The 27301-nt window shown below is 34.3% G+C and overlaps 1 protein-coding gene across 1 annotated transcript; it reads left to right on the forward strand.

Moving 5' to 3' along the window:
* Positions 1 to 252: 252 nt before the first annotated feature.
* Ppp1r2 (protein phosphatase 1 regulatory inhibitor subunit 2) lies at positions 253 to 27080 on the forward strand. Its single transcript, XM_046457985.2, has 6 exons — positions 253 to 669; positions 10369 to 10476; positions 13695 to 13772; positions 14377 to 14471; positions 21146 to 21310; positions 24113 to 27080. The coding sequence occupies exons 1-6, from the start codon at positions 548 to 550 to the stop codon at positions 24157 to 24159; spliced, it is 615 nt and encodes a 204-aa protein (XP_046313941.1). The 5' UTR covers positions 253 to 547; the 3' UTR covers positions 24160 to 27080.
* The last annotated feature ends 221 nt before the right edge of the window (positions 27081 to 27301 follow it).

Raw genomic sequence — 27301 nt, forward strand, 5'->3', positions numbered from 1 at the left:
ACTTCTGAGTTTCAGCTTTCCGACATACAAAAGAAATAACAATACGGCTTCATAAGGTAGTAGGGGAGAGGCTGCTTGAGAGACATGAAAGTCTACAGAAGAAAGCCGGGAACCTCTTCTAAGGTTCTCTTAAACTCCTAGCGCTTCGCTGGGGTGAGGTGCGCAGAGCGGGAGCGCAGAGAGGGCGGGGCTAGGAAGCCGGCTTTGTTCTTGCCACGCCCCCTCCCTAGATATCGCGAGAGGGCGGGCCCGCTTGGCTTCGACGTCGGCGTCGCTCCCCGGCTGGGGCAGTAGGCCGGCCTCTCTTCGCGGTCGGTAGGTAAAGTGCCGGCGGCGGAGGGTCACCAGCCGCGCGGCGTTGGCTGGGGCGTTGGGGTCGTTGTGTCTTGACAGCGACGCTGGTAGTCTTTTCTGCGACAGCGGGAGCGGCCGCGTTAGCCCTAAACGGGCTTCGCGGCTGTCTGGCGAGTCTCTGCTAGCGCCCGACCTTCTTTTCCCGGACCCTACGCCAGCAGCGACCCTGAGCCGACACCCGGAAAGACCGGTAATGGCGGCCTCGACGGCCTCGCACCGGCCCATCAAGGGGATCCTGAAGAACAAGACGTCTACGACTTCATCGGTGGTGGCCTCGGCCGAGCAGCCCCACCGGAGCGTTGAAGAGGAGCTGAGGTGAGAGCCGGAAGGGACGGTCAGGGAAGCCCCTCCTTCCCGGGCGGGCGAGTGCCGGCGCCGCCGCCGTTACCGACCCCGACCCGTGCGCTGCCGGAGGGAGAGGCTGAGCGGATGCGGCGCCGCCCGGCTTTGCTCCTCCGGCCCGCGCCGGGTGGGGTGATTCCAGAGAAGGCAGGAGCTGTGGCATTTATTGTTCGTTTCATTTTTTAAAGTATGTGTGTATATGTAGTATTTTTAAACAAACATAGCCTTTGAACTTTCCACAATTGGCAGCATTAGAGAATCTAATCCAAATTTCAAAGCTTCACCTCTTAAGCTTTTATTATTTCTTAACTTGATCTCGGAGGCATCTAAAATTTTTCCATAGGAAAAGTGTATTTTACCTTTAGGATCTAGGGTCAAGCTGTTACACTTCTCAAAAGAAAAGACGGTTTGCCCATTAAGCTTCGTGCCACTCTCACTGAGTTCCTGGTTTGTCATTATCTCTACAGTAAAAGAAACCAAAATTTTCCAAGCCTTTGATGTGTGTTTAATGGAAATTTATTTATTGATAAATATTTATGCATCTGCAACTAGATTTTGGGTTCTTTCTAGTTTTTGTTCCTATTAAGAGGTACCAAGTTCAGAGCAGTTCAGAGAACAGCAAGTTGAGATAGTCACTCTAAGTAGCGTGTGTAATGTAAATAACTGGCAACAACCCAAGGTCCATTAGTAAGAGCTGGTGAAATATTAATTATGGTGCATTTGTATAATGGAACATTATGCTAGCCTTAAAAAAATGAGAAGCGTTTTGTGTACAGAGAAAGATATCTAAGGTACAATGCTCAATGAAAAAAAAGATGTTGCAGTGTAGTATCTATAGTATAAAATATACTCCTGGGTTAGAAGTGTAAGAGATCATGGATGTTATAGGATATTGGAACTATAAGGACTCTGCATTCTGGAAATAAGGCCTAAGAAAGTTATTGAAATGTTACTCATAAAGCTAAAATAAGGATGTTTATGAAATCTTAGAATATTAAAACTAGGGCATTCCTGTAGGAATGATCTAATTTAGGACCATAAAAGGAACTATTATTTTATGGAGGCAAATATTTACGGGGATTTATGCTACCTTGAAGAAAGTACTAACAGTGTAATTTAAAATGGTGGCCTTTTAAGATCAGAAGGGACATTAACTCCTCTTTACATGCACACTCCTTTGGACACTTGAATTTTATTTCCCTCAGACAGTTTTCCAGCCTCTATTTGGAGAAACTGCTTTAAATGAGAGATTGAGGGTGTCATGGTTAGAGAGATCATGAGATTAAGAACAGAATCTCATTAGAACATAGAACATAACTAGAGCAGGAAGACCAAGATAATTAAAAAATAAATAAAATAACTACCCAACACCCCCAATGCAGCCTTAAGAAGAGTATTCAGCAGCAGGAATATGATTCTCACTGGCTTTTATGTTATTTAGCTGTTATTCAATGTGAGCTTCATAGTGTCCAGCTATCATGTATCTGATTCTTTTCCTCTTAACTTTTGTTTCCTTCTCTATCTCAAGTTTGATCTGCTCTAACCCATGACCCCCACTCTAGGGTTAGCCTCTCTGTAATTGACTGGCATTTAGATCCAGGTTTTTACTATACTACACTGACTCAACAAGGTACAATCGCTGCTTCTGTAGTCACTTTTGGTGAGGCAGACTCACTTAAAAGGGATTTTTGCAAGGTGAGGGACTGACTTGACTAGTGGAGGGTTATATCCTTGTTTTCAAAGGGACCTATGAAGCCCTAATTCATTGAGGTTCGTAATGTTTAGTTTCAGGTGGCAAAGGAAATGAGCTCTTTCATGATCAGTGTTATATGACTGTAAAGCACAGAAACGAATTATATTAGTAATACAGTATACATTATTATTTATGTTACAGCTCATTGCAAGCAATATTAGTAACTTCATGAGAGCTGCTTTGAACAGAAACAATAAAAATAAAGTTGAACACATTTGAACTTTCTATAGTGTTTATGTTCCTTCACATAGGATTCCAACATTTCCCGTCTTGTATAAAAAGAACTGAAAATAAATAGCTCTTGCAATTTACAATGCACTTAAAAATTAAGACACTCATAAAGATAATGTAATGGTCTGTGTGAAAATGATCAAAGAGTATAAGGCAAGAATCTAAGTTGATTATCATTACTTGCAGTAATTATGTTCTGTAAAGTCCTCATAGGTGCTAAATTAGTAAATACCAAACCCTTGCTGCCAGGGGAAATTGTGGGCTTTGGTTTCTACAAGCCTCTAGTCTCATTTTCATCAACTGATTAATATATAACCTTGTTTTCTGTGTGTTTCTATTTAAGGACATCTTATTTAACATATTGATTCATTAGCCTTAAATTCATGGCCAATAGTACTCTAACTCTTACCTGAAAAAAGTTTATCTACCAAGTCACGTGACAGCTTTGTTCTTAGGAACACTAGCCAGAACTTTGTTCTTGGTAGCCATTCACCAATAAAAATACAAAAATATGGTGCTAGCTGGGTGTGTTGGTACACACTTGTAATTCCAGCAACTTGAGAGGCTGAGGCCAGGTCAACTTAGCACAACCCCAATTCAAAATAAAAAGGGCTAAAAATGTAGAGCGCCCCTGGTTTTAGTTCCCAGTACTGCAAAACAAAACAAAAACCCCATGGTACTAAATAGACCATGAAAAAGATACTTTTACAGTACAAAAGCTGAAAGAAGTAATCCAGGTATTGCCTTTGGCTTCAACTGGGAATATGTACAGTGAACAACCCCCAAATTTTTTAGTCTGCTTGTGTTTGTGAGCAACCACTAAGGCACCTCCAATACTAGTTTTGGGATTGCAAATAAATTTGAGCAAGTAAGTGAATCCCCACATAGAGAATGCACAAATAATTAAGAGGAACCCTACCTTCTGTTGGTGCCTTTACTGTGTAAAATGCAGTTATTTCATCTCTGTCCTCTATTATAAAGAGATTTATTACCAAGAGATTTTTTAAAGGGAAAAAAATTAAAACACTTCAAATATATATGTTCATAATTCATATACACATATGTGTACTAACAACACATAACTTTCAAGGTTCAATATACACATAAAGTGAGGTCTATAAATTTGAGGTTCATATCTCAAATAGACTTAAGCATTTTTTATTTTTTGATACAGTTCTAGTTAGAACTAATCAAGCCATCAGTAGTGGGCTTTTTAGTTGACTCAGTGCTGTTATTTTCTTATAGTTCTCTTTATATTTTGCAGTGGTTCTTTTTAGTTTCAGTGAGTAGTTTCTTCAGGTACCATTTGTCTGGTACCATTTTTTTGAGGGTTAATTAAAACCAAACAGGATCCATAAATCCACATAATTAGGCAAAGATAAATCTCAGTACACCATAGCACAGTTATACTTCAACTAGTTCGAACACCACTGTCCTATGATTGTGGAATTCCTATTCTTTGATATCAAGATATCTCAAATGTAGTACACAACTTGTGAAGGTCTAACCTGACAGACTTAGTATGTGTGAGTATTTTGTTGAAAGTAAGATACCATTGATTCTAAGGTACACCATCAAGAAAGAAAAATTATTGCCAGTTATGTTTATAAGATGCCATCCATTTTAAGATGTATTATTTTTCAGAAACTAAAGTGTGAAAATTTTCATTTTGAGTTATGAAAATATGATGTTAAATGTTACTAATGCTGTCATGTGAAAAGTATTATAGTTTAGTGCTTAATCAAGAACTAGATTGCCTGGGTTCAGATCTTATCTGCCACTCCATTAGCAGATTTTATTACCCCTGATTTTCAGTGAGCTATTTTTATCTATACCTTTTTAAGTATTAAATGAGTTAATAAATTTAAAGTGTTTAACCCTAAACTGTTAACTCTATTACTCTGTTAGTTGAGAATAATAGAAATTTAGAACTCTAATTTTCCCCACATTTCGGGTTGTTTTTACATTATCTCTTTTGGAATTTGCTACTCTGTTCAATCTGACTTCTACAGTAGTCTTAGATAATACAGGTAAATTCAGCTTGAAAAATTTATGCTTGGATTTTCTTTGATATAATGTAAGATATAAGCATGCTCCAACTTCGTCTTTCTGCCTATTAAAGGGACATGGAATATTATATCCAAAGCTTTGTTGAGTAAAACAAAGTTTGTTTTCCAAAAGTTACTTTTTGCGCTCTCGTGATAGTTTTTATTGTTATATGTCTTACTTTAATTGTTCAGTAGTGGTATCAAGCTTCAAAGTCTTGTGCTTTGTGAACCTATGTTGAATCTTTATTAAAAGAAAAACATTTATTGAAATGTGCAATTAGAGGTTTAACACCTTGAAGCAAAATCCGCCATTCCATTTCAATCATAGAACTATTAAGTGACAAGAAGTACAAGTAGTTCTTTGAGATGGCATCTCATTAGCTAACAAAATAAAAAATGGTGACTTTTTCAGGACCAGATTTAGGCTGTAGGAAAACCAGTTACCCAAGGGGGAGGGAGGAAACTGAAACCAGCAGGTACTTTCACCATCACAGCAGAGCTGCCATATAAGTGGTGGTTCCCCTATTTTTGTCTGCAGAGATATCCAAAGAGGTCATACATTTCATTATGGTATTGGGATTAAACTCAGGTTTGCTCCTTGAGTTTTGTTTCTCCACAGTTTCTACCAAAACTTTAGAGGTGCTAATTTCCATACCCTGTGGTTTCTTTTTTTCACTAATTTTCCACCTAAAAAATTCTTAGCATTTTTTGAGCCTGTTTTTGTTGTTGTTGTTGTTGTTTTGGGATCTGGGAATTGAACCCAGGGAATGCCAAGCCACATCCCCAGGCTTTTTTTTTTTTATGTTTTGTTTTGAGACAGGGTCTCCCTATGTTGCCTAGGGCCTCACTAAATTGCTAGGCTGGCCTTGAATTGAGATCCTCCTGCCTCAGCCTCCCCAGTGGGATTATAGGCATACACCACCATCGCGCCTGGCTGGAACTTTTTGTTTTAGACCCTTATTTAAAATGCTTGTTTTTGTAAGATGATTATCTTTTTTGGATAAGAACAATTCTAAGGATTTCTTTTTCTCTTATGCTAAGGAAATGCACAGGTTGAATGTTACTTTGAATATATAAAACTTTTAATTTTCATTTACAGTGGAAAGTAATAAATGACAGGCTGGGGAAAAATCGGGTTATGTATATAATGTGGTTATTTATGTGAATCTACAGAATTCACTCAAATTAACAGGAGAAAATTACCAATAGATAGTCAAAAGATATAAACAATTCACACAAGGAAAGCAAAATAAGCATTTGTCATACTATTTATTAGATAATGAGCAAAGAAATACAAAACAGCTCTTAAATACTATTTTATACTTGCTGAAGTGTAAAAACAAACCCACAGATGCTCAGCCCTAGCAATGTTTTAGTGATTATTAGAGACTTCACAAATAGTCTTCTCTATTAAAAGTTGTATAGAAAGCTGGGTACAGTGAAACATGCCTTGAGTCCAGCTACTTGGGAGTCTGTGGCAGGAGCATCACTTGAGTCTCCAGTCTGGTCCATAACAAGAGTCTGCTGGTAGCTCAGTGATTGAGTGCTCCCAGGGCCCAGGTTTGGATCCCCAGTACCACCACCACCACCCCACCCACCCCGCCAAAAAAAAAAAAAAAAAGGCTGTGTAGCAGCATAGAGCTATACCACAAAGCCCTTGATAAATTTTAACTCAGAAACACTATCCTAGCAAATTGTCCTAAAATCATCAGTGAATAGAATACATGTAGATATGCCCATTTTTGCCTTGTTTTAAATAGGAAAATCTTGGATTCAATTTAAATATCTAAATTTGGTATTTTATTATGTTATAAAAGTGTTTTGTTATGTTACTTACCTAGGTTTTTTTAAGTGTTTTATTATTATTCAATCATTAAGAAGGTTAAAAACTAGCCAGGTATGTTGGCAGATGCTTATAATCCCAGCTGCAGCCTGGGCAGCATGGGAGGACCAGCCTGGGCAGCATGGGAGGACTCTCTCTCAAAAAGCAATAAAAAGGGCTGAGTGTGTAGCACAGTGAAGGAGCACCCTTGGATTCAAACCCCAGTACTGAAGAAAAAGTAAAAAAGGAAACTATTAATGGCTTAGGGTGCATGGATTGTACTTATTAAATTTTAGACTTAATTTTAAGAAAAGACAATTTGTACTGTGTCCTGTAGTTATTTTTCTTCTGTCATTATCTTGCAAAACAGATTTATAAGGTGTTAATATATATAATAATATAATATATAATAATAATATATATAATAATATTATATAAATAATATATAATAATAATATATATAATAATATTATATAAATAATATAAGGTGTTAATAATGTCTCTTCCCCTCACTAGTGGTCCATCTTCATTCTTTTTGTATCTTAAATAATGATGATAAATTGTCGTTTTTAATTCATTTACCATTTAGGAATAACTTGTTTTATGTTGAGATTAGGAAGCACCCAACACGGTCATTTAAGTTTATTTTTAAAATGTATTCTTGTAATATGCATCCAGAAAAGAGTATTAAATGTAAAGTTTAAAGCTTAAGAAATTAATAAGGGGCTGGGGTTGTGGTAGAGTGCTCACCTAAAATATGTGAGGCACTGGGTTCAATCCTCAGCACCACATAAAAAATAAATAAATAAAATAAAGGTATTGTGTCCAACTACAGCTAAAAAAAAATAAAAATAAAAGAAATTAATAAAAAGCAATCGCCTTTGTATCTACCATTCTGATCAAGAAATGAAATGTTTCTATGAATTCAGAAATGTCCCTGCCATTTCAGTCTTCTCCTTTCCCAGAATAGAAATAATCATTCTGACTTAGTTCTGATAATTATCTAAATACACATCCCTACACTGTAGTTTTGCCTGTTTGCCCATGATGTAAATGGAGATATCCTAGTTTTCCTTCACATCTTTAGTAGGAAATATTTATTAGGAGGGAACATTTAGTTACAACATGAGCTTTCCTTATTAATTGGATTGTTTCTTTCACAAAATCTACTCTTAAAACTTGTACTTGGCCAGGTGCAGTGGTACAGGCCTGTAATTCCAGCAACTCAGGTGGGTGGGATATGAGGATCATAAGTGTGAGACCAGCCTAGGCAATTTAGCAAGACCTCTCTCAAAAAGTAGTAAAGTGCTTCTCTAGCCTTATGAAGCCCTGGGTTTGATTCCCAATACCCAAATTTTTTTTTTAAGATTTTTTTTTTCATTATCCTGTGAATCAGAATACCCTTGACTATTTTATTTCTCTTAAATCTTAGGATATTGCAAACCTGATAATTGGCTTTCTAAGTCAAAAATTTGTAGGTGATAGAAATATTTACCAAAATTAAATTTCTAAAACTAGATTTAATTGGAAATGGAAAGCAGATTGCTTTTTAAAAGTGCTCATTCTGTGGCAGGCCTTAAGTCTAAATCATTTCAAGCGCAATTGAAACTTCTTTTCAGGATGCCATATCTGAACCCATCTTCTACTGTGCTAAGGAAGACCTTGTTTCAGGATTCTTTTTTGCTCTACTGGGGATTGGACCCAGGGATGCTCCACCACTGAACTACATCCCCAGCCCTTTTTACTTTTTATTTAGACATTCTCCTCCCTAAGTTGCTGAGGTTTGCGTTGAATTTTGGATACCTGTATCTCAGTCTCCTGAGTCACCAAGATCAGAGGTGTGTTCCATCTCACCTGGCTTTGTTCAGGATTCTTAACCCAAGATTTCATTTCAAAATCATAAAAGCTCCTTATATTTGCATGGTACTTTTATAAGTACCATTTGGTTTTATAGACATCATTTCAGTTGATTCTCTCAACAATTCTAAGTCATAAGAACTGTTATTAAACTCCCCTCTTATTATAATGTCTATATAAACATAACCCAAGAGAGAATGTTTACTGAACTTGTCTATAGTCACAGGACTAGTGAAGGATAACTGAAATTTAAACCTTAAATGTCTCCTAGTTGAGTTTGTTTTGTTTTCTGCCACAATACCAGTTATTACTGGGATAGAATCCTAGGCATCTGTGGAAATCAGTGTTATTAAAGCAAGATCCCTTTTACTCAGTCTAGTTCAGTCAAGTGACTCTCTTTGGGTATTTGTGACACTTAAAATTGGTTAGTTGAAAATTCAGGTGAATGGAGTGGATATCCCTGTGAGTTCTATGCTGAATGAATACCACAGCATTTAAAATGTTATTTCTCTGCTTAAAAATGACAACTCATGTGTCTTAAATTTTTCTTACAAGCTTTGAAAGTTTTGACCATTTCAAAGTGAAAAAACTAGGTAATTTCTGACATTGATTTTTGGAGAAAACCTGGAATTGTAGTTTGGATTACCTGTGGAATATCTGGGCCAACTTTTGCCTATTGAGAAAATGAAGGGTAATTAAGACTTGAAGCATAATCAAAAGTGCTTAGTTTGGCTGCACTGGAATGTTATTCAGCTTTAAAAAAGATTCTGACTTAAGCTAGAACATAGATGAACCTTTTAGACATTATGTTAAGTGCCTTTACAAAAAGACAAATTCTGTATGATTTCAGTGAAGTGAGATAACTAGAGTAGTCAAATTCATAACAACAGAAAGTAAGATGGTGGTTGCCAGGAGCTGGGCAAAGGGAAATACAGGGAGTTAGTATTCAACTGTAGAGTTACAGTTGGGGAAGATGAAAAAGTTTTTGGAGGAGGATGGTGGTGGTGATTGTGCAACAGTGTGAATATGCTTCATGCCACAGGATTGCACTTTAAAATGGTTGAAATGGTGAACTGTACATTATGTATATTTTTACTGCAATAAAAAAATATTCTTAGTCTGAAATGTGGACACTGAGTCTTAGGGTAGAAAGCAAGAAAACAAAAAGTCACACTTACCTGCTAGAAGTGGATGTGTAATTGTTGAAATGACTCGGAGAAACCCATTTGAGAACATGAAGAAGGGAATATGGTATTAAGTACATCATTCTTCAAGATTTGGGAAATCAAAAATATGTAAAGTAAAATCTATCCAATTTGGACCAAATGCAGAAATGGTGATTTGACTCACTGTTTAAAATTTTACATTGATTTTCTTTTAAATTAGTTTTATTTTCAATTACATAACAAAATTCACAAACTGTATAATGTAAAAAAAAATAATGTTGACTGGTAGACTTTTGAGGACCTTTTTAATGGGTGGATAAGAATTTATAATTAAGGCATTTAATTATTAAGCACTTTAGTAGTTGCATAAACACTTTATTGAATGGATATTATCAGTTATTCCTAAAGCATTTCTGTTTCCCTTAAGTAAATCCTAATTTTCTAGATTAAAGGCAGATTAAGCTATAATTTTATTCTCAATTTTAACTTAGTATAGATTTTGATTTAGAATTTGATGAGGCTTTCTCTGTAGTTTTATGTTCTCATTTGTAATAGCTATCCCGAAGAAATTATGCCAAGAAAATATTTGTTATTTTTTTTAGATTAGTTATTGATATCTAATAAATCAAAAATATGTAACTAATGTGATTCATCAATCCTGGATTTTTATTATTTCTAATTCTACAAGCCAGATAAAGACTAAGCATGTGATAGTATTTTGAATGCCTTATATATATTCTGAATACTTTGTTTATAATATATGGATATTAAGCGTTCTTTTTGTCTTTATTCTAGTAAAAAATCCCAGAAGTGGGATGAAATGAACATCTTGGCAACATATCATCCAGCAGACAAAGACTATGGTTTAATGAAAATAGATGAACCAAGCACTCCTTACCACAGGTAATGTTACACAGTCATTATTCCTTCTTAAACTTATTTCCATCTTAAATTGATTGCAGTTTTTAGATAACAGCTGATTTGAATTTGTGTTTTATTTCATATTTATTACTACACTAATTAATAAAACAGTTGCATAATTTTTTATTAATAGTTTGTATCACTTTAAAATTCTGAATGCCATTTTGTACATTAATAGTAAACATGTATTTGTTGTACCTTAGTGATTATTAGTTGCTAGTGATGCACATAGATTAGTGAGCTTTATCTTTCTTGAAAGGAAGATGATATTTGGGTTTATTTGCTTCCCAAGTAGAAAGTAGAAACTTATTCTATTGCTTTGCAGAAAATAACTGCATAGACGGTAACTCTTTCCTAACACACTGAACCGACAGATGGTTATCACTACCTCATTACTACTCTTTCATGTTCTCATGCACCCCTACCCATAGAGGAGATTGGATGATTTATACTGAGCTATATCCCCAGCCACCTCTATTCCCCTCCCTTTTTTGAGACCAGGTCTTGCTAAGTTCCTGAGACTGGCCTTGAACTTGGGATCTTCCTGTCTTAGCCACCTGATGACTAGAGCTAAAATTATAGACCTACCACACTTAGCTCACATTCTTTTTTTTTTTTTTTTTTTGAGCTTACCTAATCTATTAGTTCATTGTGATTTTTGGCATTTTTGAGTCTCAGAATTTTTTTATTTTTTTTTAATGAATTAGTAAATGACGTTGTGTTGCAGTATCCAATAAGAAAACAAAAAAGCATGAGAAAGATGGATATTCTAAATAAGTTTAATAAGTAAATAAGATTATGCCCTAATTTGGTTGAAAAATAAAGATTTCTAGGACTAAAACAATTTGTCATTGAAATAAAACAACATAAATTCATAAGTCACCATTTAAATAGAGATAAAAAAATATGGTATTTTAAACCAATGGATGAAAACTTTAGAGGATAATTTGATACTAACAAAACAAGATGTTAAAGAATGCGACAAGACTAAGGAGAAATAATGAAGGTAGTTACAAATAATGATGCTTAATACTAATAAAATTTGAAGAAACACATGAAAAAGTTCATACCTTCTAATTATAGGTATATACCTTAAAACATATTTTATTGAACCAGAATCCAAAATCAGGGCTTTCTTTGTTCTCAGTAAACATGGTGTAGCCATGCCTTACTTACCTGTGTTAGTTGGAGATAATTGTCCTAAAATAATTCAGATTGGACATGATTTAAGAAAAAAAAAATGTAGGCATTATTTTTTTGCTCGTTCATATCTGATGGATCTAAATGAATGGGATATTTGACTTTGTTTCATTTTGGCTTACCCATAACTTTATTCTAAGAGTTGCTGAAAGGTTGGTTGATCCCTAAGTAGTAATTGAAGCTGTATGTATACACAGATACATATTCACAGCTTTTATCAGTTCATTGCTCAGTTTTACCATTCCTTTCATGAATTATATTTCTTTCTTTTTTTTTTATTTTTTTTTAGTTGTTGATGGATCTTTATTTTATTTATTTATATGTGGTGCTGAAAATCAAACCCAGTGCCTCACATATGCTAGTTCGGCAGTCAACCCTGAGTTACAACCAGTCTTCCATTTCTTTTTAGGTGTTTTTGTTTTTGTTTTGGGTTTTTTTGTTGTTGTTGTTGTTTGGTACTGGGGATCAAACACAAGGGCATTTTACATTGAACTATATATATCCCTGGCCTTTTCATTTTTTTTTTATTTTGAGCCAGAGTCTCACTAACTTGCCGAGGCTGGACTTGAAATTATGATCCTTCTGCCTTCAGCCTCTGGAGTCACTGGGATTACAAGTATGCACCACTGCAGATGGCATTTTTAAGCATTATATTTAAAAGAAAATACTTTTTATAGAAAGAGTATGTTACACTACCTAAGAATCTCACTCACACTGTTTAGTATACAAAAAGTTATTGTTTTTATATGCATATAACACACAAAATCTATCTGTAAATTTTATAATATAATCTAGAATTTTCTTGTAGAACATGTTTATAAATTGACAAATTATGTATATTTTACTCTACTCTGCTTAATTAAATCCAATAATGTAGATGAGCTTAATTCATCTTCCCTTGGTTAAAAAAAAAAAAAAGCTCATCTAAATTATAGCACTTCTCTCCTTAACCAGAGAATGTATAAACCAGCAGTTTTTTATATATATATATATATATATATATATATATATAAATAATTGAGTTTTGCTTCATATACATTCAATGGCTTGAGAATTAAGGATGCCTTTTTTTTTTTTAAGAATTTTTTTTCACAGGAGACTGGGGTTGTGGCTCAGTGGTAGAGTGCTCGCCTCATACATGTGAGGCACTGGGTTCGATCCTCAGCACCACATAAAAATAAATAAACAAAATAAAGATATCGTGTCCATGTATAACTAAAAAAAAAAAGAATTTTTTCACAATACCTTTATTTTTATTTATTTTTATGTGGTGCTAAGGATCAAACCCAGTGCCTCACAAATGCTAGGCAAGTGCTCCACCATTAAGCTACTACTCCAGCCCCAAGGATACCCATTTTTGCAGGGACATGAGGTATATTTTTTCCTAGATAATAGAATGAGAAAATTAAAATAGCTTTCAAACTTCCTGAATTAGGTGTTTAATATCTAATTTTGTTATTTTACCTAGTCTTTTGTCTTGCATAGATCATGTGTCTTGGTGTGTGTGTGTGTGTGTGTGTGTGTGTACACACACGTACACACATATACAAATACATACACATACATATATATGTGCGTGCGCGTGTGTGTGTTTTTTAAAATGTTGGTGGTCCTTTATTTTATTTATTTATTTATATGCAGTGCAGAGAATTGAACTTTAATCAGTTTTTTTTTTTTTAATTGGTGCTGTACTTTCAGAGTTTTTGTTTTAGGTGGGGGAGTTTGTTTTTTTTGTTTTTTGTTTTCCTCGGTGTTAGGGATTGAACCAAGGACCTCATGCATACTAGGCAAGCACTCTACCACTTATCTACATCCCCAGTCAATGCTATACTTTGAAATATTTATGTGGAAACACTATAAACTTAAGTCTCAAAAATTTGATAACGGAGTAATGAATATATTGATATTTTAATTAAGTTGATAGGGTTATGTTTTCTTAACTTCTTTTTCTAGTGGGAAAATAATTTCACGTGCTAATTACAGCCTGCTTGTCATTCTAGTATGATAGGTGAGGATGAAGATGCATATAGTGATTCAGAAACCACTGAAGCTATGTCTCCAGATGTCTTAGCTAAGAAGTAAGTAGTAAAGCACCTTCACTTACATAGTTTTTAATTGTACAAAGTTATATTTTACATTGCTTTATTTCTATAAATATAAAAGCTTAAGTTTATCTAATTTTTGTGGATTCAGAGGGTGAGGGGAGCAGTTCTGGGGAATTAAACCCAGGGTCACGTATGCTAAGCATATGTTGTGCCACCGAGCAACATCCCCAGTCCTTATCTAGATTTTTCATACCAACTATTATAATCTCATTTCTTGATTAAAATAAATGTATGCAGATGGCAGGAAGATTAGAGTACCTAAACTGAACATGTTGAAATGTGTCTTATTTCCTGTGGATTTGTTTTTTCAATATTATGTTATCTGAGTTTTAATTTTTAGCTAATTCCTAAAAGCTCTCTTCCTTTTCTATCATTGATTTCTTGTACCCATCCCACTGTTCCTTTTGCTTATTGGTTTCTACAACCAGTTTTACTCATTTGCTTTTCATTTTCCATATCAGGTTATAGCTAGTATATTAATGATCTTCAGATGTTTTCATGAGTCTCAAAAGTTGATTAAGACAAATAATATAAGGATATCACAGTCTTAACTTCTTTGTAAATGATTGTTGTATAGATTATCTGCTGCTGAAGGCTCAGAACCAAAGTATCAGTCTCGGGAACACGAAAGCAGTGGAGAGGAGGATAGTGAACTCACACCTGAAGAACAAGGTAATTTATTTCCTTTTCTGCTTTCAGCATGAAGCTTATAATTTTTGCAAAAAGAAAGAAAAAGAAAATTATTTGGAAGATTGGAAAATGATGGTAAGAAAATGGAAAGCAGTATTTTTATAATTCACATTCTACCAATATGCGTTTATTATATAATGCCCCCCACCCCCCCTATTTAAAATATTCCGGAGACATTTTTGTGATCTTTACAGCCATTGTTAAGTGTTCCTTTCTTTGTACTTTTTAGTGTCTGGTACATTGCAAATACATGTTAAATTAATGCAGCCAGGAATAGTAGTACATGCTTGTAATCCCAGGGACTGAGGAGTCTGAAGCAGTAGGATTGTAAGTTTGAGGCTAGCCTCAACAATTCAGTGAGACCCTCAAAAACTTAGCAAGAATCTGTCTCAGAATTTTAAAAAATTAAAATCTTTTAGAAAGGATGTAGCTCCAAGCTAATGTGCCCCTGGGTTCAACCCCCTGTACAGCTGGTGCAGAAATGTAATGCTCTCAGAGTCATTGAGTGTTTGAATGATCTTGAAGTAGGTAACTAATAGCTCATTTCCTTCTTGCTCATTCTTTTTCTGTTTTAAGATAGTGGTACATTTTATGAAATGTGCCAAGATGGTCAAGTGTAGAGTGAATATCTATATAGGGCCCATAAAACAAAAAGAGAGACAGGTGCAGTAGCGCACACCTGTAATCCCAGTGATTCGGGAGGTTGAGTCCAGGCTAGGCAACTTAGCAAGACCCTGCCTCAAAATAAAATATAAAAACAGCAGGGAATGTAGCTCAGTGGTAGAGCACCCCTGGGTTCAATCCCCAGTACCACTTTAAAAAAAAAAAAAAAGAGCAGCATTGTCATACTTCTTGACCAAGGAAATGGAAACAGCCATTTTTTTAAAACAGGAGTGGAAGATGCTCTTATAGACCATACAGTATTTACACAGTTAAGGCATTGCTGCCTACTCCCAGTTTCTGTTTTTGCAACTGACAGTGACTATCTGTGGAGGTGGGGAAAGAAGGAATATATTTTACCTTGTTAACTTTTTATACTTTGTGAACATGTAAATGTAGTCTTCCCAATAATTTATAAATTGTATACAGTTGACCCTTCATAGATAAGATTCTATATCAATGGATTTAACCAACCATGGATTGAAAAATATTTGAAAAAAAAAGTATGTACTGATCATATACAGATTTTTTTTCTCACTGTAACAAACAATATCGTATTAACTATTTACATAGCATTTACATTGTATCAGGTATTTTAAGTAATCTAGAGATTATTTAAATTATACAGGATGTGGGGAGGTTATATGTGAATACTGTGCCATTTTATATAAGTGACTTGAGCATCTGAAGATTTTGGTATCTGTAGGGGATCCTGGCACCAAACCCTCAAATACTGAGGAATGATGATATATGGTTTATTTTCAGTTTTTCTTAAAGGAAAAAACAAAGGACTGGGGGGATGTAGCTCAGTAGTAGAGCACGTGCCTAAAATGCATGAGACCCTAAGTTTGATCTCTGGCACTACCAAAAAAGAGAAAACTAAATGTATATGGTAAAAGATTAAAAAAAGAAAAGAAAAAACATACACATGCTCTCAAAATAATTGAAACTTTACAATGTGGGGACTACTGTACTATAAGTAAATTTAGAAACATTAGAATTGACTCCAAATATTTGCTAGTTAGTTAGTTATCAGAATCTTTGTCATTTATAGCTACTTAAGTATAATTTGCTATTCTTTTTTATCTTCAGAATATTGCCAATTCAATGAAACTTTGATGGTGTGAACCTAATATTTGTTCAAAAGAGAAATTTTCACTTATCTCTTCTAAATGTCTTTCTGACTTGTTTTTTCAAAATATACCCCAAAAAGCCTTTGAAATGGGATTTCAAATAGAAATTATTTCTAGGTTTGGTTCCTCATTATTTTTCAAAAAACAGGGAATTTTTTTTTAACGTGTATTGAAGAATTTGGATGATCTTGGTAATTAGGGATGTTTCCTCAAGTTGTAGTTACATGAACAAGCCTCTAGGGGGTGCCATTTGACTAATTTCATGTCCCACTGAAAAGAGTTAATAAATTATATAGGGAATTTTTTTCTCACTTTTTAATTTTTCCTCTTTTTTTTTTAGTCATCCCAATATTAGTACATGTAGTATCAAATCAAGCACTGTTCTATCACTTTAAACAGTTACATGTCTGAAAAAAATCATTGCTTATTGATAGATTCTTAGATTATCTTGTAATTTATAGCACAGCAATTAAGATTATTGACTATGGAGTCTGACAAGCCTATGTTTGTGCTCCAGATATGCCATTTGGCTGATTTGCTTAATTTCTCTGAGCTTCAGTTTAGTTTAGTTTTGGTTTGGGGGGTTGTTTTGTTGTTGTTGTTACTATGTATTTAACCCAGAAGCACTTAATCACTGAGCTACATCCCTAGCCCTTTTTAATTTTTTTGAGACAAGGTTTCACTAAGTTGCTGAGGCTACCCTTGAACTTGCTATTCTACTACTTCAGCTTGTCACAGGGATTCCATTTGTGTGCCACTGTGACCAGCCTTGGTTTCTTATTTCTAAAATGAGAGCCATAAGAATACTTCTTTTAGAGTTAAATGTGTTGTGGTGCTTACCTGTAGTGCCAGCTACCCTGGAGTCTGGGCAGCACAGTGAGACCTCCATCTCAAAAAAGAAAAGTTTAATTTTAGAGTTGTTGGTGGCAAATGAAATAAAGCATTTAAAGCACTTACCGCTGATCCTGGCATATTATAAGTGCTTAGTAAATGTTAACTTTTAATAACTTAAAATAATCGAGATAATACCCATAAAAAGTAAAAGTAGATAAAAAGCATAATTCACTTATTGAGTTCATATAAATTGACTATTATTAGAACTAGTTCTGAAACTCAAATGTTCATTTACTCTTTGCATTATGTTGCTCTGCCATACAAAGATTACAAATATAAATACTAATATTCAGAGAAGCCAGGTGTGGGGGCATGCACCTATAATAAGCAACTTGGGAGGCTGAGGCAGGAGGATTGCAAATTCAAAGCCAGCCTGGGCAACTTAGTAAGACACTATCTCAAATTTTTAAAAAAGGGCTAGGAAAGTAGCTCAGGGTTGTAAAACACCACTGGCCTCAATTGCTAGTAGTGAAAAATACACACACATGTGTGTATAATATATATTCAAAGAAGATTGAGGTCATTTATATTAGCTTTCTATGAAATGAATATTATATTTTTAAATTATATAATAAATTTTGAATATTCCAAATTTATAACAAACAAAACCAAGTTTAAGCCAGGCACAGTGTTGCATACCTATAATTCCAGCAATTTGGAAGGCTGAGGCAGGAAGCCCGAAAGCAATTTAGTAAGACCCTGTCTCTAAATAAAATATAAGAAAAGGTTGGGGTTGTGGCTCAGTGGTTAAACCCCCTGGATTCAATCCCTGATACGCACCCCCCCCAAAAAAAAAAAAAACCAAGTTCACTATCTTATAGACTTAAAACGAAATATTTTCTTAAACAATAAAAATATAATTCACAAAGAGAAAAATATTGTAATATCAAGTCCTAGAAATAAGAAAATACAAATTAAAACAGCTCATTACCAGCCATTGTGGCCCATACCTATAATCTCAATAACTCAGGAGGCCAAAGCAGAAGGATCCCAAATTCCAGGCCAGCTTCAGCAATTTAGCAAAACACTGTCTCAAAAAATGAAAAAGACTGGGGATGTGGGTCTGTGGTAAAGCACCCCAGTACCACAGATAGATAGCATTGTGGTACCTTTCTTTCCTTTCCCTGAATTTCATCCCCACTGCTGGAGAAAAGCAATAATTCGATGAAATCTTTACAGTGGTGATATTATTTTCATTGGTAAACAGTTGGCAGTATAACAATTTCTCTTTTAATATGAATGTGGAGAAATGGGTTACCTACATCCTATCAGTGAGTTGAAAAATGATTTGGCCATTTGTATTTTTACCAATATCCATTTATATCTGTACACATAAAATTACAAAAGTAAAATTTGCACAAATTTACTGCGCTTTATGTGATAACATTTCAATTTATCTTGTTTTATTTCGTCTTTTTAAATGTTGATTGTAGTTTACTAAAGATGCATAATGTAGTTTGAAAAACACTAGTTAAAGTTAATATGAGACTGTCCTGGGAATATTAGGCTATATAATCATCCTGATATAATAAATGAAAAACAGACTTTAAAAATGGACTTACTTAGTATATAATTCATTTTTACAAAATATGTATTTAGAGAAAAGTCAGTAAAATGTTGTTAGTGGTTCATTTCTGTTTTCTGTGGAGGCAAGGAAAACTTAAGGAATTACAGGACAATAAGAAAGTATTTTGAATACCTTTATTCTGAGTGATGTCTCTATGGCTTTTTTGAAATTAAAATAATTCAATGAAATCTCTCCCTGCCCCTCAGTTCTGAGATGTAAACATAGGGGTACTTTACCATTGAGCTACATTTTTATCCCTTTTTTATTTTTTACATTTAAGTATGCTAGGCAAGCACAAGCACTCTTATCACTGAACTGTACCTCAGCCCCATTTCTGAGTGAGAAAATTGAGTGGATTTTTCTTTTTGCTGAAGTTTCAGCTATTAATGTATGTTATTTTGTGATGAGACAAGAGGGTTACTTTTTAAATTAAATTTACCGAATTATTTTTTTGGCTTTTCTATTGATTAAACCCAGGGCCTCTCACATGCTAGGCAAGCAACCTACCACTGAGTCACATCCCTAGCCTTTTCTTTTTACTTTGAGACAGGGCCTCAATATCTTGCCCAAGGCTGCATTCAAACTTGTGATCCTCCTGTCTTAGCCTCCCAAGTAGCTATAATTAGTTATGCACTACCTTGCTTGGCTAATTTTGGTATTCAGTTTTGTCTCAACATCATCTGAATATTAAGATTTCACTAAAACTTTAGTTATGATTTGGTCTTTTATTTATTTATCTTTAAAATTTTTTTATAACTTTTATTTATTTACTTTTTATGTGATGCTGAGGATTGAACCCAGTGCCTCACCCATGCTAGGCAAGCCCTCTATCACTGAGCTATATCCTCAGCCCCATGATTGATCTTTTAATAGTTTTTTTCTTTTTATTTCTACACTATAGAATCCTCAAAGAGCAAAACAAACCACAAACATAATTTATAAGTAGAGAAGAGATATGTCTGACAAAATCTTGTAATTTCAAACACATTATATGATCATGATGTGGATATTGGTTCTAAAATTTTCCCTCTCCCAACCCAAATAGAGGCAGAAAAGTGATTGATCATGAACATTTTTTAAAAATATCTGTATAAATGACAATAAAAACTTAGTAATTGTAGCACTTTGGATGCTAAAACAGGAAGATCACAAGTTCAAGACCAGCCTGTACAAGTTATTGAGACCCTCTCTAAAAATAAAAAGCTGTGGACTTAATCAGTGATAGAGTGCTTGCCTAGGCCCTGGTTTCAATCCCCAGTACCAAAAAGAAAAGGAGTGGGGGGAGGCAAGGAAAACTTAAGGAATTACAGGACAATAAGAAAGTACTTTGAATACCTTTATTCTGAATGATGTCTCTGTCTTTTTTGAAATTAAAATAATTCAATGAAATCTCTCCCTGCCCCCTCAGTTCTGAGATGTGAACATAGGGGTACTTTACCATTGAGCTACATTTTTATCCCTTTTTTATTTTTTACTTTGAGACAGTGTCTTGCTAAGTTGACAAGGATGTCCTCAAACTTGGGATCCTTCTACTTCAGCAGTAAACTGGAATTACAGGTCTGTGCCACTGTGTCCAGCAATAATTCAATGAAATCTTTACAGTGGTGATATTATTTTCATTGGTAAACAGTTGGCAGTTTCATACTGACCCCCTCTTTTCATTTTTATTATTGGTCTTAGAAATTTAAAAATCTGGGCTCACTGATATACAGCAGTAAAGAATCCTTTTAAAGTGCTATTAGTAAGAGGCTTACCAGTTGCGTTGAGTTGCTGCTAACTTTGTTTCTGTGGTGAACACTAGAATCATGGCAGTTTCTTAACAGATAATAAGGATTTTTTTAAAGAAATTTTTTCTTAGTTACAAAAATAGAAATCATGAAAATACTACAACTATTCATAGTTCTTCAACCCAGAAATAACCACTATTAATCATTGAGTTTTATTTTCTCTGTATATGTGTACAGGCTTCATACATCCCTCTCTCTCTCTCTCTCCCCATCTCTCTCTCCATAACATAACATATAGTATCCTAGCTTGCTCTTTGCCCTTTCAGTTCTTGCTAGAAAATTTTCCTATATCTTCACATTTTTTTTTTTAACAAACAATTTGCAGTGGCTCTGTCTTATTCCTGTTCTTCCATTGAGATGTGTTTGAACCATTTTAAAGCAGAGGTGATAAATTTTTTCCATGAAGTGCACAGATAGTATTTTAGATTTTGTAAGTTTTATGGTCTCTTAAATGATTCAGTATTGCCATTTAGCACAAAAGCAGCCTTAAACCTGACAAAACCAAGTGAATATGACTGTGTTCCAGTAAAACTTTACTTGGAAAATGGGCTTGGGCAAATCCTTGTCAAGACTTTGTAAGCGTTTTTTTTTTTTTTTGCTTCTTGTATGTTTTAGAAAAAAAGCGACAATTTGAAATGAAGAGGAAGCTTCACTACAATGAAGGACTGAATATTAAATTAGCTAGACAACTAATTTCAAAAGATCTACATGACGATGAAGATGAAGAAATGTTAGAGACTGCAGATGGAGAAAGCATGAATATTGAAGAATCAAATCAAGGTCAGATGTTTTAAAAATATCACTGAGGCTTTGTGATTCTCTGTGACTAAGATAATATACTTTATTTGGCTTTATACTTATCAAAAACCTCCTAAAAATTTGCTGATTGGCTTTATTATTATGCCAGTGTTTCTAAAATTTTAATCCTATGGCCAATTTCAAAAGAAAATTTTATGCCTAGAGTTGATTTAAGAGCACGTGTTACAATATATGTCTATTTTTTCTTATAGTTTACTTGGCTTTGTACAAGAATATTTATCTTACATAAAAATATATAATATATATCTCTATCTGTCTATCTATCTATCTAGTCCTCCCTATCCCCACCCCCGGGCTCCAGTACTGGGGATTGAGCTGTCTCCCCAGTCCTTTTATTTTGTTTTGTTTTTTTAATTTTGAGATAGGGCCTTGCTAAGTTTCTGAGGCTGGACTCAAACTTGTAATCAAATTTGCCTCACTCTCCCAAATTGCTGAGATTACAGGCATGTGCTAGCATGCCCAACATCCTCAGTCCTTTTTATTTTTTTGTTTTGAAACAGTGTCTCATTAAATTGCTGAGGCCGGCCTTGAACTTGGGATACTCCTGCCTCAGCCTCCTGGATTGGTGAGATTATAGCTGTGTGCCACCATGACTGGCTGTTTTAGTCAGCTTTTGCATTGCAGTGACCTAAATATCCAACAAAAACATCAATAGAGGAGAAAAAATTATTTGGGGCTCATGGTTTCAGAGATCTCATCCACAGGTGGCTGACTCCATTACTCACCAGGGGAAGGGCCTTGCCAGGAAAGCTGGGCATTTAGAGCCTTGCACATGCTGGGCAAGTGCTGTACCACTATACTACACCCACAGACCCTATTTTTGATCATCGGTTATTCTGGTATTTAACAAAGGTAAATATTCTACACTATCAGTGAAGTTTTTTGATACCTACTACCTACACTTTGTATTCACAAACTACTGCTTTTCAGTAGTGTAAATTATTTTATTTGTGGTGCCTAAGATAGTTAAGTTACAGGAAAGTAAACAATTATTATATTGTTTGGGTGAGCATAGTATTAAATATGAGTAATTCTATGATACAGCCTGATGAGTCACTGTCTTATTATAGTGTCAGGATTACAATATTTTTTGTTATCCATATTATGCTTTAGCCTTTTGGTATGATTCATATAGCATTTCATTTCCATTGTATATGCTATAGTCTGTTTAGCTTATGTTTAACTTGAACAGATGTCATCTTAAGGAGTATTTGTTACATATCTCTCTTCCTTTTTAAAAATATATTACCTACTTTTTGCTTTCCTAACTCCTAATTGCCCTGGGGTCTTTGTTTCCCATTTTACCTTTATTTTTTTCTTCGTTGTGATGATGGGGATTGAATCCAGGGCCTCACACATGGTCAAGTGCCCTACTGCTGAGCTAAATCTTCAGCCCTTGTGGATTTCTTTTGTTGATGTGTTCAAGTGAACGTTTCTTTGTTTATAATTTTTCACCAACTTCTCAGACTTTCAATACCTGACTTTCTTTTTAGAATAGATGCAGTTTTTCTTTTAAGTTGCTGAGGCTGGCCTCAGACTTAATTCTTCGACCTCAGTCTCCTGAATAGCTGAGATGCACAGGCATGCACCACAGTGTCTGGCTTTTTGTGTGTGTGTGATATTGGGGATTGAACTTACTGTGTGCTCTTCCACTGCATCGCCAGTTTTTCTTTTTCTTTTTTTTTTTTTGAGAAAGTTTCATCATATTACCAGATTGGCCTTGAACTTATGGTCCTCTTGCCTCAGCCTTCTGAGTAGCTAGGCTTACAGTCAGGCGCAGTTGCCACTCACTCAGTGTCAACTCTTAATGAAATACCCCTCATTACTGCTGGAAGTCTTTACCCAGCACCACTTTGTCAAAGAATAAAGGGATTTTTTTTTAATATTTATTTTTTAGGTGTAGATGCATACAACACAATGCCTTTATTTTTATGGGGTGCTGAGGATCCAACACAATGCCTTTATTTTTATGGGGTGCTGAGGATCGAACCCAGGTCCCACCTGTGCTAGGCAGGTGCTCTACCGCTGAGCCACAATCCCAGCCCAGATTTTTTTTTTTAAACCTAGCTTTTGAAAAATAACTCTGACCTTTTGTCCATCTCTGCCTATAAGACATTCACACATTTAATGTGTATCTTTTTCTATGTAAGTATGAATTTTAAGATTTATAGCTCAGTGCTTAGTGTTTTTTTTTCAGCGTACTATTTACAAAGGAGTAATTCTGCTTAGCATTATGAAATTCTTTGGGGGCTCTTAATTTTTTTTTTTTTTAAGCCAGCTTTTAAATCTCTGGGTTCTATAAAATCCATTACTTCTTGAGCATTTAAAGTCTTCTTCCTCTTCCCCTTCCTTTTACCTACCCCCTTTCTCTCTTTGTTTCCACCTGTTTTATTGCTGTTTTTGTAAAGAAAAAAAAGTGTTCAGAGTCTAAGGTGTAATATTTTATATTTTCAAGATAAGAAATATAAATCTTTTTTTAGTTTTAGGTATTTGTGTTATCATAAACTCTCCACTGAAATTTACACACAGAACTATTCAATCTGAAACCTGTTTGTCGTATCACCAAATATATACATATTCCTGATATGCCCTTTAGAATATTAAGGGGTGCATAAAGATTTTTTCAGATCAGTCTAATTAGGCCTAGAGGTTTTTATGTTTGCTTATTATCCATATCAGTGGAAAGGAGCTTAAGCTCAAATAGGTCCAGGATTAGCAATATGCAGCAAATTATGTTGACTTTTTTTCCCTTTACCTTTGCAGGATCTACTACAAATGACCAACAGCAAAACAAATCACAAAATTCATAGAAGAGATTTGTTCAACATTGCAGTTGTTTGTCAAATACAAACCCTTTTACTATAATACACTGCTTCTTGTTCTCCACAACTCATGACTTAAGTACCAAAATGCATACCAGTTATTATATATTGCCAAGAATTAAATGATAACCTTAGAGACTGATTAGACTGAAAATGCCTAATTAATGCATATATTCTTGTGCCTCGTACTTCACCACAAATACAGTGTAATGTCATCAGTCCTAAACTGCTTTAGTTTTGTAAGAACACTAGTTAATTTGTATAAGATATTGTAGAGCTTTTTATGCTTTAGAGGTTAAACAGCGTCTTTGGGGGGGAGGGTGACTAATTTATTTTCATCACTACTAGATGTGATACCTCTTATAAAAAGTTTGTTGGGTTTTTTGTTTATTTTTAACAAAAGTTGATTGGAACAAGAAGATATATAGGTTGATATATATTCAGGCTGAAAGATATTTTAACAGTTGTCTTCAACTTGATTTTTCTGTTTGAGAAAGTTTATAAGTATTATTGATGCATATTCTGGCCTACTCTCTTTAAAATTCCTGTTGAGTTTCTTTGTGTTTACAAGGAAAAGATTGAATTTTTTCTCCTCAGAACTAGCTTTTTTTGACAAATAAACTATCAGGTTAAACTTGCACTAATGTCTGCTCTAACTGCTTGTTTTGGTACACTAAGCAGACCAGATCAGTTTTTTTTTTTTTTTCCCCCAATAAATATAATTATAGTCATCAGTATTCCCTTTACATATCTGTCTTAACTTTCTGCTTTCGTTTTCTCCTCCTTTCTACACATACGCATACGATTGTAAGGATCACAGAGTTGCTACAATAATGACATTCTTATTTTGGCCATTAGTGTTTAATAGTTCTTCTGATAGATGAAGAAGATCAGTTGAGTAGCAAAAATACTATAGGCAGGAAATAAAATTCAGCTGCTCAGTTTCTACACCTCTCTTATTTATAGTGTGGTAATTAAATTGCTATTATTAGTTCATTTGACTTAATTAGACGTTAGAAAACAATTGAGGCTTTTTTGCATGATGAGAGAATTGTATGTAACCAGTGATATAATTGTTCCTGAATGTACAGACAGAATTAAGCCTGAACATTTTTTATTTAAAAAATTTTAAATAGTTCCTGATTTAAGGGAATATGATAATGTATACTATGATAAATGTACTTTATTCTTCTAACACAGTAGGAATTATTTGGTTTTTGTTTGGTTCTGAAATGAAGTGCAGTTCTTGTGTATCTTGATTTAGTGATGGTTTCATTTCTAGTCAATTATTTATATCTTAATTTTTTGTTAGTACCAAAAGAATCCATTATCTGAATAGACTTTTAAAACAATTTCTGTATATTATATATATATATATATATATATATGAAATGGCTTTTATTGAACAGCTTATCTTCCACTTGCAGGTTTATATCAGTATGTTGAAGTAAATAAAAAGTGGGAGGATTCTTTGCTGTTAGAAGAATGTGCTTATTATTTTGAATGTCATGGAATCTAATCAAAGTACCTCTGAAATATAGTGTGGTATTTTAATCATTTTAGCTAGTAATACCACTGATTTATCAGCAAAACAATGTTTATCTCTGTTTTGTGTTTAGTCTATACACAAGTGTGTACATATGTTCATACACCCAGACCTCTGTTTTTGGCTTCCTCTTTTTTAGTTCTTAGAAAGTATTCACATACTCCTACAATTAGCTGCTGTACAGTGAAGAAAAATTAAGACTTTTTAACAACTGATTCTTTTTTTTTTTCCCTACAAACCATTTATTGAAACTTAAAACTTATTTCTAGTTTCAGAGAGTAGATAATTATCTCATAGGAGTAAGACTTGCCAGATAGCATGGTTGATAAGATTTTAGATAGTCAAACACTACTAATAAAAATGTTTTTGTCAAATTATGAGTTCCTAATTGACCTGGTATTGGATAAGCAAAAAATGAAACTTTGTGGAGTATAGCTCAGGGGTACCTTTCTGGCATGTATGAGGCCCTGGGTCTGATTCCCCCATATTGCAAAAAAATTAAATTTTTTAAAAAGTAAAGCTTAGAAAGTAATCTGTATTTAGTTTTAGCCAAGGTAGATTCTACTCTCAGCCTTATTTCTTCTGATAAACTCTTTAGTATCAACTAGTGTGTTTATTCATTTTTCAAAGTTCAGAAATGGTTTCTTAAAGTGGGTGCTACTTAAAATCCCAGCAACTTATCAAGACCCTGTCTCAAAATAAAAATGGCCTGTAATGTAGCTCACTGATTGAGTGCCTCTGTGTTAAATCCCAGGACCACGTGGTGGGGAAAATGTTTTTTTAAAATCTAAGACTTAGTAGTATAACGTGATTATTAAAATAAAGAATCAGTTGAAGATTAAAGCAAAATGCCATTTTCTCCTAAACTTTCATTTTGTTCATATTGTTCACTTTCAGTTAGTATGTACTACACGTATTATACAGTGTCATATATACTGTGTGTGGATTTTATTTTACTAGCCAACTATCTCAAGATCATATTCCACTAACCAAGTAGACCTTGGACTCTCTTGTGGCTCAGTAGTTTGTTTAGTTGTAGTAGAATTGATAACAAGAACTACCATTTATTGAGAACCTATTATTATTTGCACTTACCTAACATAACATAGTACTAGGTCCCTATCTAATCCTTAAAATTACCATGCAAAGCAGGCATTCATTCTTACCTGTTTACCTGTTTATAAGTAAGGAAAATGCTCCTGGCCAAGTTACTCATTTTTCATTGTCTCACACCTGCTAAGTGACAAGGTTCAAATCCAGATCTAACTAAATTTTCATGGTCTTTATCAATGTTTTTTTTTTAACTGTAGAAAATTCATTTTAAAAATTGTACCTTACAAATAAACTTTATTTGGATTATTGATTTGATGCTGTATGATTTAAGCAGATTATATTTCAGGTATTTAGTTTGAGTTTCTGTTTTTTATTTTAGTCTGAAAAATTGAAGATAATTTTATTTTGTTTGAAGTTTATGTAGCATTTAGGAAAATCAAGAGCACAATCAGTGCTCAGGAATGTCTAAATGCATGATTGGTTATATTACACAAGTTTGTTTCCAAGCAGACTGTTCAATACTCACTGTGA

The sequence above is a fragment of the Marmota monax genome, unplaced genomic scaffold, assembly GCF_021218885.2.
Source record: "Marmota monax isolate L192 unplaced genomic scaffold, Marmota_monax_Labrador192_F-V1.1 WCK01_AAM20220418_F8-fsc00052, whole genome shotgun sequence".
Taxonomy (NCBI): domain Eukaryota; kingdom Metazoa; phylum Chordata; class Mammalia; order Rodentia; family Sciuridae; genus Marmota; species Marmota monax.